This window comes from Lytechinus pictus, chromosome 17 (genome assembly GCF_037042905.1).
Source record: "Lytechinus pictus isolate F3 Inbred chromosome 17, Lp3.0, whole genome shotgun sequence".
NCBI lineage: Eukaryota > Metazoa > Echinodermata > Echinoidea > Temnopleuroida > Toxopneustidae > Lytechinus > Lytechinus pictus.
In genome coordinates, this window is record NC_087261.1 from 14,566,729 (window position 1) to 14,584,407 (window position 17,679).

Sequence of the window (17,679 nt, forward strand, 5' to 3'; positions counted from 1 at the left end):
AGAATATGATGATCCTCGCAATTGATATCATCATATCAGCAAATAATCACTGGCCTCACAATAGGTGCAAAGGTTTAGCGTCTCTGAAGTAAGGTTGATCACATGATGTATTGTGAATTTCTGTGAATGGTGGTCACCGATTACATCACTGTGTCGTACTGTCATCAAGTTTACATTTTTTTTGGTAATAAATTTCAAGACTTTTGGATGCCAATTTCACTATCATGGTTGAAAATTTGAGGGGGGGGGGGGGATTTTATCCCCTGCGAAATACCGGGTAGATGAATTTTGTCATGGATATTTTTCTGCTGGTCTATCTTTCCATGCCTGCCATTCCATAGATTATTAGTCTGGTATTCACAGATAGTGATATGCATGAAGGAAGGAAATGTCACCTTATCATGAAACTCAATTTTCCAGAAATTATGGTCCACAATGGTAAACTTCACAACAAAAGTTTATAAAAACAGGTGACCACAGTCACAAAATTCACGACTGCAAGTCATACGATTGAAGCTGTCCAATTAACCTTCAATGCAAGTGTTTAAATTGTATTATTTGCAATTCTTTATCTTGTACTCGTCATAGAAAATGGATTAAATAATTTTTTTCATGACCATTGGTTGGTAAAAAAAAAAGCCCCCCCCCTGACAAAAAAGGAAGGTACAGTATTCTGAATGCTGTGGGAAAATTTTATCGCATGGGGAACTGATGTGCCCTATTTAGACCTCTTTTAAGGACAATTCCCATTTAGAAGTAATATCAATTTTCAAATGTGATAGACAGTTTTGGTTGTTCAGGAACTAGAGCCCATTTCTCTATAGTCCTGTGTAAAACTTGCTATAAATAGGACAAAGTTTGAGTCGCAGTAAAATTGCTATGCAGTGCCGGCATTATCACTCCCAGCAAATTGAGGAAAAATTGTAAGGAATATTGTTGCTGGGCTGTAAAATCCTTATATCTCAAAATCCACAAAAAATTAGGGCAGCTAAGAAAAAGTTTATTTCAATTTTCATGAATACATGTATGGCAATGTTGGCAACCTTATATTGTCTGGAAACAGTCACTAATTCCTGTAAAGAACAATTTCTAGGCAATAGAATGTTGCTACTATGTCATAACTCTAGAATCAAGCTTTTTCTGTGCCGTCCTCAACTATTTAATTATTTAAATTTTGAGATGCAGGATTTTAACAGCCGAACGGCAACATATTTAAGAAAGCAAAAGTGTAAAGGTTGTACTTACAACTCCCTGAGACTATAATTATCTTTGAGGCATTCTATACTGGTCAGTTCACCTACAAAGTTGACCGTCAGGTCGAGTTTCTTCAGAGATTCACACCCTTCAGAGAGTATATAGAAAGAGTACATGTACAGTTGAAACAAAAAGTTTTCATGTGGCAGAAAAACCTTTTTTTCAAATTTTCATCATCTTTAGCTGTCCAGTTTAATTTTGTTACTTAATATACATATCTATGTATATAAGAAACAGAAATAAAGCTTCTTTCACATCAACCTAGAATAAAGCCGGGGTAATGATAATAGCAGGGCCCGCTGGGAGAACAGTTTTCAGAACTGAAGTGGCTTCCCTGGGTAAATATATCAATATTATTATTATATTATAAATTCATCAACAAACTAGGCTACAAATATTGTCATGCATAATTCGTCATTCACGGTAGGGTATAGAGCAACCAGCCAAATAAAAATCAGTATCACAAGACGTCACATGCCCCAGAATTCCATCTTTTGCCCCCCCCCCCCCCAAAAAAAAAAAAAAGAGCAAGGGACATCATTTTTGGTACACTTTGAGCTTGAGCTAATCATTACACATTTCAAATTGGCAATGCAATAAAACCAACAAAATCATAGTTTAAAAATACAAATTGGCAACTTGTCAGTACATTTGTTTATTCATCATTAATTTAGACGTGTGTTATATCCCTATTTTCTTTTTTTCATAATATGAAAATGAATAAAACAATTAATGGTTGTTGCAAATTTGAGGAGCAAAATTAATTTTGAACTGATGTAACTTTGTAAGATGTGTCCTGTATGGGCTAAGCCATTTAACAGTACCTGAAAGATTCTCTATCTTCTCCACATTATTCAGGGCAAGGTTAAGGTACTCCAGCTTCTTCAGCCGTCCGACGTTCTCTGTATAGAACACATGCAACGGAAAGGTCTGATGTCAAAAGAAATGAATATAGCCTCACAAACCCAAACAGAGTACTCAAACAAACATACATGTAGATATAAAGGAAATACAAAATATCGGGGCCCTGTCTTACAAAGAGTTGCGATTGATCCAATCAATCACAACTATGGAAAGCAAGCAAAGTCAACATATAAAATGCATGTTTTGTTTTAAAAAATTTCTAGATATTAATGTATATCCATAAATGCGTTGATTTCTTGACAATTTGGTGTGTTCTCCTTCGTTTACAAAGGACATTTTGCAGATTTCCTGTAGAAAAAATTATGACACTAATGGATTTCCATATTGATCCAATCGATCATAACTCTTTGTAAGACGGGGCCCAGGTCATGAATCCAATTCCATGGTAACTGTACAAACCCAAACATAACCCCCTACCCCAAAAAAAATAAAAACAAAAAAATCAATAAGTAAATAATAAAAAAATGAAAATTTATTCAAAATAAATACAGACAAGGAAATTACAAAATATCAGGTCATAAACCCATTTCCATATTTACTACACAAACCCAATGAAAGTACTAAATCAATGATTGAAATAAACAAGGCAATAGCCAAAATGCATCTCATCCAGTTTTACATACATGACACAAATAGAAAAGATGATGCCTACTGCTGGCCTTTGACCTGATAAAAGCTCTCCAACTCAAATTTGGTAACAATTGGATAAATAAGGGCAAAGTTATGGGTCACCTGCTTCAACTACATGGGATTCTCAACTAAACATACTCAAATTCAATGGCTCTGCAATTGCCAAACTAAAATTTTATTATAAACAAGACTTCTAAAAAATTTTAAATAATGAATTTTGACCTTGTGACCCTAAAATCTACTCAGGTCATCATCACTCTTAATTAAAAGGTCTAAAGGCGACCGCACACCTTATGACTGGTCTGCGAACCGATTTAGGAACAAATCGCATTTTGCTCATTTTCTGAAGATGTGAATGGAACATATCATTTTATTTGAGGTTGAAATTAATTGAAATAATAATATTATAACAATTTTGAAAGATTGCAAGCCCTTATTTTGGAGAAAAGTCCAAATTAGGTTCAAATCGTAGCCAATCGTAAGACTGCTATGACGTCATTACGACTAGATATTAAATAGATAGCATAGTCACAAATTTGATCATAGGTATTCATACAATGATTTCGAACATTACACAGTAAGATATTCCAAGTCTCAATATTAGCATCAAATTCTATTACATTTCATTCTGAAATCGGGTCGCAGACCAGTCGTAAGGTGTGCGGTGACCTTAAAGTTTTAAGTTGACAAAAAATGAAATCCTTCAGTTATCACAAGACAGATATATTTTCAGAAATACAGTGTGTCCCACAAAAAACGAAACCGAGATTTAGCGATGATTTATCATAACTTAATCATAAATAAAACATACAAATGACCTATCAATTTAAAGCTTAGAATCTCCTCTTTCATCTGATATTACTTAGATTATTCCTCATTCACGCATGAGTGAGCAAAAACAATTTGAAGAAAGGATACCAAAAAATCATTTGGCAGGGGGTATCTGAATTTCAAAAAGAAAATCACATGCCTAAAAAGTTCAATATCTGCTCTTTTATTTGATACCTTAATCACAAAAAATGGTCCAGAAGTAAAAAAGTTATGTTCCCTCGAAACAATGCTTGTATTTCCATAATTTCATTACATAAACGTGTTTTCACCGGTTTCCCACAGAAGCTATCGCACGGTTAACAAAAGACTTAATGCATGGCTAATCGTCAACAAAACGGAGTGTCGAGTGAGTTTGAACGCAAGCATGTAAAACTTCTTCATTTTATGAAATTATTGAAATTCAAGCCTTATTTCAAATAACCAGAACTTTGTTATTTCTTGACCATTTTCTGTAATTGAGGTATCAAATTAAAGAGCAGATATTGAACTTTTTGAAAATGTGGCTTTCGTCTTGAAACCCAGATACAGCCCGCCAAATGACTTTTTGGTATCCCCTCTTCAAATTGTTTTTGCTCACTCATGCGTGAATGAAATATAATCTCAGTAATCGCAGATGAAAGAGGAGATTCTAAGCTTTACAATGGTAGGTCATTTGTCTATTGTATTTGTGATTAAGGTATAATAAATCATCGATAAATCTCGGTTTCGTTTTTTGTGGGACGCACTGTATAATGACCTTTGTGACCTCACCACCCTAAAATCTTATCAGATCATCATCTCTACCACATGCATAAAATAGCTTAGTTTAAAGTTGAACCATAATTTTTTTTTCTTCTTTTTAAGTTATCAAGACTACAAGTTCTTTTCAGGTATACAATGAGCTCTGCAAGTTTTGACCTCAAGAATCAAGATTCTACTGTTAACCTTCCTCTCTTCTGAAATAAAATCATAAACAAGCATCAAACTTGATTGATATTATACTCACCAATTTTAGGAATGAGATTGCTCTGGAGGTACAGAATCTTGAGGTCCCTACACCACTTGTCTAGAAACTCAATCCTAACAATAAATAAATGAATTTATGGTCAAATGTATGATATGTATCAGAAAACAAAATAAATATTAAATTTGGGCAGGGGCTAACACAAGACCAGAGTGTTTAAGCGGTGTTATGGCTGCTTTACTCCTTAGTCTTCTGCAGACCTGCCAACCTTCTACAACTAAAAAGTATTCTTAGAAGGAAAAAACAAGTATTTTTGACAAAAGAGAGTATTTTTAAAAATTTGTCTCAACGTAACAATCGCCAGCCTGTTGTAGTGACATCGGTGAAAAACATGTGAAATGACTCTACTTGAAAACTTGATAATTCACCATTTTAAACATGTGCTCGTAGGCAAGAATTTACTTGTTCTTTTCATGCAACAAGTCACTGGCCTGACAGTGATTTTTACAGGTCTTGGATCGTCGGACCAGCGCTAGTGTCGCGTGCTGTGTACAATATCCAAGTCCTGTGGAAGCGCATAGGGACGTTATGACATATTGTGATATGTGCTATACAAAGTACTCCATGATCGGAAATTTTAAAAAAAGTAACAAATCATACAAAAAGGTATTGGCATATTTATATCAAAAAAGAGGAACAAATACAGTAGGCTAATGTTTTTACGAAATGGTGATATGGCTCCTAATCATATGATTGGCTGATATCTATCACATGACCTGTCATTTATTCTAGCTACATGTAACATGAAAATTTGTTAATGACTGGTACTAATGAAAATAAATAATAATAAACAACATTTATAAAGCGCTTAATACGCATTGTTTCTAAGCGCTGGATACACATATAGACAATAATAAGTACATGTCAGCAAAATACAAAATAAAATATAACATCAACTTTATTATACGACAATTGAAAATTAAAGGAAAATGCATAGAGGATAAATTAACAAATTACAATATATCACAAATAACAACGAAAATTGATATGATTTGCTAATGATCAAAAAGGTAGGTTTTCAGTTTAGTCTTAAAAATGGAGAGTGCTGGAGAGTCACGAACGAAAACCGGGAGAGCGTTCCAAAGCCTAGGAGCATGTACGGCGAAAGCAAATCACTGTAGCTGGTGTGGGTTCGAGGACCATGAGATAGTCGAAGGTGGACTGAGGATGAGCGGAGTCTGATAGAAGTAGGGGCTTTAGGTGAGACGAGTGCTTTGATGTATGCTCGAGCGTACATATTAGTTACATTGTATATTGACTGGTCATAGTACTCACATCACTCTCTTCTAAAATATATAATTAATACACATCACTTTGCTTGGACATAAGAAAAGTTACACGCACTTGTTGCATTTACACAGTTTGTTACATTACAAACAGTTCAAATGCCCTTGGCTATGTCTCTGTGGTGTTCTAACGGTTCATTTTCAATCGGTCTAATACCAATTCGTCCAATTACCAATTTGTCTACTGTCATTTGGTCTACTCATCAGTTCGTCTATTATCCACATGGTCTGATTGCCATTTCGTCTACTCACCATTTTGTCTAATAACCAGTTGGTCCAATAGCCGTTTAGTCCATATCCTACCATTTGGTCTAACTGGAGGAACATGTTAATTGGGCAAAACAAATTAAAATAAAATGGATATTAGACCGACTGGTTATGAGACGAAATGGTCAGACGAACTGGTGATTAGGCGAAGTGATGATTGGACCAAATGCTGATGGACAGAAAGGCATTAGACTAAAAGAAAGGTAGACCATGTGGTGAGTGGACAGGTTGGTAGTAGACAAATTGGCAATTTACTGTTACGGTTCCAAATTAATCTAGTGTGCATTATTTTATTTACTAATGCCATTAATTATGTGTATTATTTGTATAATTTGTATAAGTACTGCCTTCTTACCTTTCTATATCTTGTTGATGTAGGGAGAGTTCTTCGAGGGTTGATATCTCCATCTCATTATGTTCCGATCTTTTTCTCACCATATCTTCACTGACTGAATTTAAAGAATAACAAATTTATTAAGGAAAGTTTTTTTTTTAATGAGTATTTCATCATTTTCATAATCATACAAAAAAGCTTGGCATTGCAGTGAGCCATACATCTAAAACAATCAGTCCTAGATTTATGTTTTGTGGTTTCATTTTTATCAAACTCACTCAAGCCACTAAGACTTCATTTCGTGGGTTGGCCCCAAGTATTATAAATCACACAAATACAAAGAACAAGAAGACATTCTACCACTTTCAATGTATGAGTAATAATGGTAACAAAATTTTGAATGAAAATAATGACCAAGTTCCTCACATATAATGGAATGTACACTGCTTTCACCCCAAATCCACACATTTTCATATGTACACTTACATATGTACAAAGTCAATGGTTATCAATCTTGTGATATTGTTAAAGGACAAGTCCACCCCAACAAAAAATTGATTTGAATGAAAAGAGAAAAATCCAACAAGCATAACACTAAAAATTTCATCAAAATCAAATGTGAAATAGGACAGTTATGACATTTTAAAGCTTTGCTTAATTTCACAGAACAGCTATTTCCACATCCTGGTCGGTATGCAAATGAGGGGACTGATGAAGTTACTCACTATTTATTTTTTATTTATTATATGAAATATTTTAATTTTCTCCTCATTGGAAGGTGAAACAAGTTTTCTTCCTCCATGAACATGGGGAATTGTAATTGTTTTAACATTTTATGGTTCAGTCAAGCTGGTCATTATTGTCAAATCTGTAAAAAAAAATGAAATATTGTATAATTCAAACAATAATAAACATAGAAAGTCAAAAGGGGCCTAAGCTTTTGATCCTAGCAGAATCTTTGTCGGAGGCAAAATAATAAACATAAATAGTAAGTCAGGGACATCATTGACTCTCATTTGCACGTTTCTGAATTGTGCATAGGCCTATAACTGTTTTGTGAAAAATCAGTGAAACTTTAAAATATCATAACTTTCTTATCTTGATGAAATTTTCTGCGTTATTCTCGTTTGATTTTTCTCTACTGATTCAAATCAACATTTTTCTGGGGAGGACTTGACCTTTAAAGGGGGAGTGAACTGTGTGTGATCTCTCATTGACTGTGTGTTATTTATACATAGTCTTAAAATATACGTTTTCAGATATCCACTTATACTACAGATAATAAATTAATGTATAATTGTATTTGTATAGAGGAAAAGTAATTGTTTTGCTACTTGGTATTAAATGTATTGAGTAGTTAATTAGCATGTTATCATTCAAGTGGGTCTATATTACTAGACTACACTAGCATTATGGGCCGGGAAACTGGCCAGGTATGAGTAGTTGAGGACTCGAGATGGCACTATTGGTTCGTATCTGCTTTAAAGGTCCAGTCCACCCCAGAAAATTTTTGATTTGAATAAATAGAGAAAAATCAAACTAGCATAACACTGAAAATTTCATCAAAATTGGATGTAAAATAAGAAAGTTATGACTGTTGACATTTTAAAGTTTCACTTATTTTTCATAAAACAGTGATATGCACAACTCAGTGACATGCAAATGAAACAGTCGATGATGTCCCGCACTCACTATTTCTTTTGTTTTTTATTGTTTGAATTATACAATATTTCATTTTTTACAGATTTGACAAAAAGTTCCAACTTGACTGAACCATATAGCATTAGACAATGCAAATTCCACATGTTCAGAGAGGAATCAATCGTTGTTTGACTTGACAATGAGGAGAAAATTAGAATATTTCACATTTCATATAATAAAATACAAAAGAAATAGTGAGTGGATGATGTAATCAGTTCTTCATTTGCATACTGACCAGGATGTACATATAACTGCTTTGTGAAAAATACCGTAAGTAACAGACTATAAACCGCACCCGTAGATTAACCGCACCCCCAACTTTGGACTAAAAAAAAAAGAGATTACCGGTATGCGGAAATCTGCTGTTCTTGATCAATTTATCTACAAATGTTTGCAAGAAAGAAAGGTCCCGACAATATTGGCCACTTACACACTCCCTCACCTCACAGTCACAGTGTACACACACAGCACTGCCGTTCTTGTACATTGCAAACTACGATACGGTACCAGTACATCTTATCAAATAATGATCTGTGTCTTTCCCGCCGTAGGAGGAAGAAACATTCACATTTCTTGCATCACAAACTCACAATCACTTTCAGAATTTGTCTAGCATTCGATGTCTTAGCATGAATTTTGGATACGGGATTACAGGAAGGTTCAAGAAACATAGAAATTGGCATTTTTTACAGTTGTTTTGACGGCTTCGTGCTGTCTCTCTCGTTGTGTGGTGTACATGGTATCTTATGAAAAGCAAACGGGAAAGAAAAAATAAGCTGGCGCGAAACGGGACTTTGGAGGGGATCGAGGGTTAAAATGAATAGCGCCAGCTTAAGTCGCACTGTAACCACGATGCAACGCAAACTAGCTCAGCTAACTCAACTCTCGCGCTCGCTCAGCTCAGCTGTGACAAAATATTACCGAGTATGCTTGGCTTCTCTTTGAACTTAGCCCGGGAACTTCCCTGCTTTGAACCGAGAATAAAGTCGAAATTAGTGTCATGAAGGTGGGTGCGTTTGTTATAATCGCTTCTCATTACCCGCGGCTCATACCCCTCTAAACGACATTGCCCTGGGCAGCTACGCCCGGCCAATCGATGTGTTGTGAACTGGCAGACATGTTCGGGAGGGGTTACGACGGGCTGGCTCAGACCCGTCACCGTGGATAAACCGCACCCTTGACTTTTGCTTCTATCCCGCCGAGAAAAAGGTGCGGTTAATAGACCGTTACTTACGGTAAGCGAAACTTTAAAATGTCATAACTTTCTTATTTTACATCCGATTTTGATGAAATTTTCAGCGTAATGCTTGTTGGATTTTTCTCTTTTTATTCAAATCAACTTTTTGTTGGGGTGGACTTGTCCTTTAAAGAGTAAAACAGGTTTGCTAATCCAAGTTTGAAGAGTGACGAAGAGACAAATTCATGACACAAATATCAATTTTCACCTAGTAATATTGTTCTAGCTACTGCAAATCCTTGCCTCTAATTGGCTAAGAAAAAGTTAGTCGGTGAAAATCAGTGACAAAAATTATTCATGCAATACTCCCTCACTACCAAAGAGGGCTTCAAATAATTGTCCTGTTCAAGAGTTAATCATCTTGAAAGATAAAAGAAAGACAATACTTACTTCGTACCATCTTGACCTTTGTGAGAACTGATGAAACAAGTCTTGAATTAGAAAACTGCCTTCAGATTACAGTTTAAATATCAGATGTCCTCCTGATCCTGTCAGAATAAGATCAATCAAGAAAACAAATAAATTGATTCAAGAGATAGCAGAATGAAAATGCAATTTCACTCATTTCAAGTCAATAATGTAAAAATGTTGGCTGACCTTTATCACAGTGAGTGTGATATTTTCCAATATGCTGATCAGAAGAATTTAATAATGAATGCCGTTAAACCTGTACTGGCCCGGTAAAAATTAACCCTAACCTGGACCCCCTAACGTTAAGTCTAATCATTTTATTTCTGGCTGTTTCAAATAGGCCTAGATCTAAATAGACAGACTCTATTCAATAACATTTTTCCCCCACTCTGCTTCATAAATCATGCCATGGCGTAAGCCTCAACTCTTAACTTGAGCATCTCTTTGCTTTCTCTGTCATCTGACTTTCTATCGCTCTCAGTCTCACGTCTCTGAGTCTGACTCTGTCTCACACACACTAAGTCACTAGTCTAATGCAGTCGACTCTGGAGTCTGACTTGGTCTTGATCTTGGTGTCACTCTATTAATATTGATGACTAAATCAGCAATCAGTGAATCACCCTACATACATGGCCAACGGTGGCATGCTGTTATAGTTATCACACACAACTCACACAATAACTTATATTATAAAATAGCTGTATTATTTCAAGCATCGCGATTGGTCAATACGCGTCACATGACATCCAACTTTTTTTGTGCACTGCACGGTAGTGCAAAAGGTGTGCAACGAAAATTGACATTGCACGCTCGAGCAAACCAGTGCGGTAGAAGTCCAACAAAACTGTACTGTAACTTTAAAAAAAATTGTTTCTGTGTTGCTATTTTATAAAACAAATAATGCACTTGCTCTGTCGTGCGTAAAAGTAAATGCAGAGAAAGCTCGGTTTCTTCAGATGGAGCACACTGGGCACTCGCCGCAAGCGGCTCGTGCACAGTGCGACTCCTATCTAAAGAAACCTCGCGTGCTCTGCATTTCCACTAACGCACTCGGCTGCATGCATTATTTGTATAATATTATGCATCTCCGCACAGTTAGCCGTAAGTTACTGTCTCATTGTCTGCACTCTGTCTCTGCAGCAACCCGATTTAGCCTGTAGCCTTGGCCTTGGCTACCCCACAGCTCAGCCTCAGCTAGACAGGAATAACCGTCGTTTCTGGGGATTTATTCAACAATTTCTGACATTTTACTGTAATCTCCATTTACCGATGGTAGGGTGTACGTGTGGGCTCGCATGTGTTCTCATTCCCTCCCTTTTGTCAATTCACAGTCCAAAGTTTGATGTAATTTTACACATCGAATTTACAATCTAAGGATGTATAAACAACAAACTTTTAGACCTTGATATTCCAATATTTAAAAACTTTAAACGATATAGATGAAAAAGGTATGAAAAATATACTTTACCGATGTTTAATTGGGTTGAACACGATGAAAATTGTCAAAATGGCAGCCAAACTATAAAATATTTACAAACGAACGTCAACAATCACGAATGTGATATCGATATTGCTTTCGATATTGTACGATCTGCTCCATATGCGAACGAAACCGAAGATAAACGATACTAGTTATACTAGTACTAGTACTAGTTATAATCGCGATATATCGATTCGAGACATTAAGTTAATAACGATAATGACGTCATTCAAGATGGCAACTTGCAAGAAAAACCGTCAGGTCAGGTGAAAATGTCTTAGATGACAGATTTCTCAATCATCCAGAGGATTTTTTTCAATAACTCCGGCCCAAGGTATGCAATTACTTAAGTTATTTATATTTTCCTGATAATGGAAACCATGAAACTTTCAATTTTGCTTAAAAAACAGTTTTAAATCGCGATCTATAAAACGCTAGTTCACTATACGTTGGCTGTAGGTACGGGGCCCCATCCCCTTCAGTCTATGTATGGTGAGTGGAGCCAACGTAGTTCAGCGGAACAACCAAAATACAGAGACTGAAGCTTTTGGTCTAAGCCTCAGCCAGCGCTAGCCGAGCGCGACTTGCAACGGGGAGCACTCTCGAGCTCTTAGTCTTAGACGGTGCAAAATTTCGGAGGCCGTGCCCGTGCTGGCCTCTAAATACCTGAACATGATTGTTATGCCATACTTCTCGTTGGGAAACAGTCCTAAGAACGCAACCCGCCTCTTTCTTCCGTAATTTCTCCGATGATTTACTTCAGTAGCTCGGTATTTACAAATAACAATCCAGGATTTGACAAAGACAAAGTTGAACTTGTTTACATGTGTGGAAGGACGCCAACTAGCGTTGGGTAGGTAAACAGTCGCATATTTTGGCATAATAATTGGGTGCCGGTGGTGTAGAAAAAATTAAATAATGAGGAAAATTGTATTGGGATGGGAATGGGGGCACTCGGATGGCACAGGGATAATTCCACCTACCCTCTCCCAGAAATATTAAAGATTGTAAAATTTTCGACGATGTCCAGTCTTTTTCAAAGCAATAAAACACTCGACCTGTCCCACATGTGCTTATGGTGATTCACCCAGGACCAAAATCCAGTTAAAACCAATTAGAGCAAAACCAATTGAAACCAGTTGGCCAACTGGTTTCAATAGGGAAATTGGAACAACTGGTTCCAATTGAAAACCGGTTGCCAATTGGTTCCAATTGAAAACCAGTTGCCAATTGGTTCCAGTTAAAACCAATTGGGCAACTGGAACCAGTTGGCAATTGGTTTCAATTGGTTCCAGTTGTTCCAATTTCCCTATTAAAACCAATTGAATCCAATTGGAGGCAACTGGTTTCAATTGGTTCCAGTTGAAACCAATTGGAGGCAACTGGTTTCAACTGGAACCAGTTGAAACCAATTGGTTTCCAACTGGATCCAATTGGAACTTCACGTTGGAATGAACTTAATTAGTTACAAATTAATTAGCATTTGCACTAACTATTGCTCATGCCAACTCAGAAGCAGTACATGTCTATTATTACCAATGTAAAGGGCATTGATAAAATACAGACTTTCATATGTATATATTTATATGGAAGATCTTCAAATATATGTATTTTTGTTTGATGTAATTTGGTAACAGTTAGTGGTGTACTAATTATCTTTGAATCTGTTGTAATTATAATCTATAACATTAATGAACATGGTTTTCACTGTATTATAAACACTTATCTTTAAAAAGTGTGGTACTTGAAATTGAAAAGAATTAAATAGATACATTGTAAATGATGATGAAGTCCATAAAACATTAATCTGTGCACACTGGCAGATAATATGCAAATTAACTGGTTTCAATTGGATCCAGTTGGGTAACTGGAAAATTTCCAATTGGAAACCAATTGGAAATCATTTCCAGTTACCCAACTGGATCCAGTTTTATTTCCAGTTTAATACCCAACTGGTTCCAGTTAGGATTTCCAGTTGCCCAACTGGTCCCAGTTAGGATTTCCAGTTACCCAACTGGTTCCAGTTAGAAATCATTTCCAGTTGGAAGTCATTTCCAGTTACCCAACTGGTTCCAATTAGGATTTCCAGTTGCCCAATTGGTTCCAGTTAGGATTTCCAGTTACCCAACTGGTTCCAGTTAGAAATCATTTCCAGTTGGAAGTCATTTCCAGTTACCCAACTGGTTCCAATTAGGATTTCCAGTTGCCCAATTGGTTCCAGTTAGGATTTCCAGTTGCCCAACTGGTCCCAGTTAGGATTTCCAGTTACCCAACTGGTTCCAGTTAGAAATCATTTCCAGTTGGAAGTCATTTCCAGTTACCCAACTGGTTCCAATTAGGATTTCCAGTTGCCCAATTGGTTCCAGTTAGGATTTCCAGTTACCCAACTGGTTCCAGTTAGAAATCATTTCCAGTTGGAAGTCATTTCCAGTTACCCAACTGGTTCCAGTTAGGATTTCCAGTTGCCCAACTGGTTCCAGTTAGGATTTCCAGATACCCAACTGGTTCCAGTTAGAAATCATTTCCAGTCGGAAGTCATTTCCAGTTACCCAACTGGTTCCAGTTAGGATTTCCAGTTGCCCAACTGGTTTCAACTGGAAATTGTTAAATTCCAGTTAAAACCAATTGAAACCAATTGAAACCAGTTGGAAATCCAACTGGTTTCAATTGGATTTTGGTCCTGGGCAGTCATTATGATTCCACAAAGATAAATTAATGAAACAATCCAGATCTGGAGTTAGCTTGATTTTCATTTCATTTCGATTCCGATTAGTTTCCGTTTCACTATGTTGTACATGATATAATAAACATAACAAAGTCAACAGTATAACAAGACATAATTTTTTATTGGATAAACGCAATTCAAAAATGAAGCTATAACTCAGATGATTTTTGTATTTTAAAGTAAAATGGAGAGGCTTGCCGAAAAAAAAGCAAATTAAAGCTTTTGTTTAAAAGGTAAGCCTCTAAACTTAGTTTCATTATCTAATTAACACACGAACATACCCTCACCTTCCCTCACACACACCCTCACACACCTGCACGCGAAATTAAGTTCGTAGTGTGTACACTTCTAGTCCAGTCAATCTAGCCAGAATAGGGGGGTAACCCACCACTAATTGCAACACGAGATATTCCACTGAAATGCTTTCCAAAAAGGTCCCCGTAACAACATACTAAAAGTCCCAAGAAATCCAAGTAGTGGAAATTTATGAAATTTGCAAATTATGCAAATTAGCCATGAAAAATTTGAAAAAGAAGGGAAATAGTCCAGAGATTACAAATTAAATGTCCAAAACAATTTAATTTGAATGGAAATTCATGATAAAGAACTGAATTCAATGTTTTTAATCAAAAGTGCAAAAATTTCTACCTCATTTACATATTATGCAAATAAGCATCCTTATATGGAAAAAATGTCAAAATATTGTGATTTTTCTCATATAGACTGCTTGAAAACATTTCATTAATGTTGACATTAATATGCTACTATATCACTAAGCATGATAATTCATCACAATGCCTGAAAATTAATTTGCATATTATGCAAATTAGCCATTAAAAAAAAAATAGAAAATGAGGAAATTATTCCAAAGATTACTTAAATTAAATGTCCACAGCAAGTAATTTTGAACAAAAGTTCATGATGAATAAATAAGTTCAATGTCTTTATTTAAGAAAGCTAGCTAATCTGCCTCATTTGCATATTATGCAAATAAGTAACCTTATATGGAAAATGTCAAGAAATCTTGATTTTTATCACATTGACTGCAGTGAAAACATTTCAGTTTTTCAAATTAATATGCTGCTATCACTAAGCATTCAAATCTATCCTAATATGATTTATATTCAAGGAAAAATACTGGAAATATATTCTTTGCTTCCTACGCGTTAGTCTGACAAGATGATGGGATTGGCAAGAACAAAGCACAGTGTTTGAATTGGTGCGTAGTTTGTTAGAGTTGACAACCCTTTCATATATGGTTGGGAACGACTTAGACTTTCTTGAAATTTCACCGCATAAACATGATAAAAGGAGGCCAGGAAAAGCAAACTTATGGCAGGTAAGATCTGATGAGTAGTCTCATTAAGAAGTGCAGCAGAGATTCCGTCTGGCCTAGTAGCTTCATGCAGGTTGTTTTCTTTAACAATTTCTTCAGTAGTCTGGCTACACCTGCTTGACTAAACAATATGTTATCTGGCCATATCTGGGCCAGGACTGGGTCCCAGGACTTCAGCGTCATCATCATCATGATCAGTGGTGAATACTAAGACTAAAAATCTTTGCCTTCCTTTAATAATGATATTCCAATGTAGTCATATCTATTGATATTAAGGGCTCCCAACATGCTAATTGTTACAGCCTGGATCATTGTCAACCCGGTCAACAAATTATGTATTATAGGCTTGTCTACAAACCCTCTTATGGTCCTCTTTAATGCATTGTAGCAATTCTGAGCTTTACCTTACTGATGCTTTTGGAGCTCTAAAATGTGCAAGCCTTCCTAGCCTTTCTCTAAAACTCTTGACATCTTCCGACACAACTTATGTCCATTGTTTCATTGAGGCAACTTGTGTCGGAAGAAGACATGGTTGACGGTGTGTTCTTGTTAAAGTCCTCTTGATTGGCATACAGTCTCCTATGCTCGACTTGTCGGATTTCAGTACAGAGAGTTGTATGACTGTACAAAGTACATCTGCATGCCACTATTAACGTGATTAAAGTCAGCATTCCTCCAGAAGAACATCCTTAGTCGTACCATAAAATGTTTATTCCTCTGGATAACCTCACAGTATACCCATGAGTAGCACATTGTGGCAAATAAATCCTGGAAGTGGTACACACTGTCTAATCAATGTTGGATGGTATTTGATGGTGATGTTAAGGATGTTCCATTATGTTGTGTCCTCTTGTTGGAAAGGCAATAATCTGGCTTAGTCCTCCATCTGGTTTGTTCATTGTCTCACTGAGGAATTTCTGTTTATCATAAATATCAGGAAATTAATATTATTATTTTCATACGACTTACTTAGAAACTATAGCTTTAATATTTGGAGATGGATGCCATAGGAGATTTATCAAAGAGGAAAGAACAGAACATGGATGCTTCATCGTGAAGCAGCAACTGGATTCAGCAAGAACGTCTAATCTCGATTCCTGTATCTGAGAAAGATGCCTATAATGCACTTTAGGCCTTCATCATGAATTTATGGCTTTCATGTCGCTCGTATAGGCAAATGCCCATTGTTACTCTTATTAAGCATGCCCAGAGATCTTGTGATCAAAGCAAGTACTCATATTCACCACCAAGACAAGTGATGATGATGATGGGTTCTTGTAAACGCCGGTATCCGCCACAGCTGGGCGCTCATGGCGCTTGCTCAAAAATAGGAAATATCTCACAAATTTCAATGTCTTCAAACAGTGCTTAGGATCATCATTCAGTTCAAGTACTGTCCTAGTAATGCTACAAGTGAGTTATTCTTGTATTGGGATAATGTTGGAGTGGGGAACAGAAAGGTCTTCAGGTAAGACTCAAAAGTTGATTGGGTCTCTGCTCTCCTGATAAATTGGGGAAGGCTATTCCACAACTTTGGTCCAGAGATGTAGAAGGCTCTGTCACCCCAGGTTGTGTGGCTGAGAGATTCCCTCAGCAATGCTTGAGCTGCTGATCTGAGACTGCGTGTTGGTCTATGCTGAGATAAGAGCTCTGAGATGTAGGGTGGAGATTTATCGTTAAACGCTTTAAATACAAGGACCCCAAGTTGATAAGCTAATGGTGTGCTACAACATGGACCTATTACAATAGGTCCATGGCTACAAAGACCAAATATTCGAAGCTAATGGGCTTTTATTTGTACGGGTGTGACATCTTGTGCTGATCACTTGGCAATCCAGGAGTTGCTAGCGTGGACTATACTCGCAAGAAACGCAAAGTCTCTACAAAGTCAAGAAGAGAGCAAGACCTGGATGGAAATAATGAAGCATTCAAGCAGTGGGATCTATGTAGAATGGACTCATCATTGTACAATATGAGTGGGGTAACTGCTCATGACAAAAGTCAACATCAACCAAGCAAGAAGTGTAGGGAAGGTCATCATGGTTAATACACATAATCTATATGGAATTTTAGAGGAAAGTATCACTTATGTGTTCCTTGAATATTTATAAAATGTCGGATGCTTATTTGCATAATATGTAAATTACACTTTGGATATTAAGCTGATTATTAATGTATTTGCCATTCTTAGTGATCACATCATATTGATCCAGACTGAAATGTTTTCATAACTGTTTTTGTGAGAAAAATCAAAATTTCT

The 17,679-nt window shown here is 36.3% G+C and overlaps 2 protein-coding genes across 6 annotated transcripts in view; one reads left to right on the forward strand and one right to left on the reverse strand.

Annotated features, from left to right (window-relative positions):
• LOC129280249 (dynein axonemal assembly factor 11-like) overlaps positions 1-12,208 on the reverse strand; it is a 25,487-nt gene extending 13,279 nt beyond the window's left edge. The window contains exons 1-6 of one of the 4 annotated variants that reach the window (XM_064112395.1): positions 12,049-12,208; positions 9,858-9,955; positions 6,551-6,644; positions 4,625-4,698; positions 2,079-2,156; positions 1,246-1,342 (exon numbers count right to left, since the gene is read on the reverse strand). In XM_064112395.1, the coding sequence (XP_063968465.1) occupies positions 1,246-1,342; positions 2,079-2,156; positions 4,625-4,698; positions 6,551-6,644; positions 9,858-9,867 (353 nt within the window). In that variant the 5' untranslated portion in view covers positions 9,868-9,955; positions 12,049-12,208. Of the gene's footprint in view, positions 1-1,245; positions 1,343-2,078; positions 2,157-4,624; positions 4,699-6,550; positions 6,645-9,857; positions 9,956-10,988; positions 11,079-11,346; positions 11,445-12,024 lie in introns of those variants that run through there. The other 3 variants (XM_064112394.1, XM_064112396.1, XM_064112397.1) reach the window with 3 other exon arrangements.
• Positions 11,574-17,679, forward strand: part of LOC135157291 (uncharacterized) — an 18,194-nt gene continuing 12,088 nt past the window's right edge. Inside the window, exon 1 of one of the 2 annotated variants that reach the window (XM_064112401.1) lies at positions 11,574-11,692. The gene's annotated coding sequence lies outside the window, so the exon portion shown is untranslated. Of the gene's footprint in view, positions 11,693-11,919; positions 12,212-17,679 lie in introns of those variants that run through there. The other variant, XM_064112402.1, reaches the window with a different exon arrangement.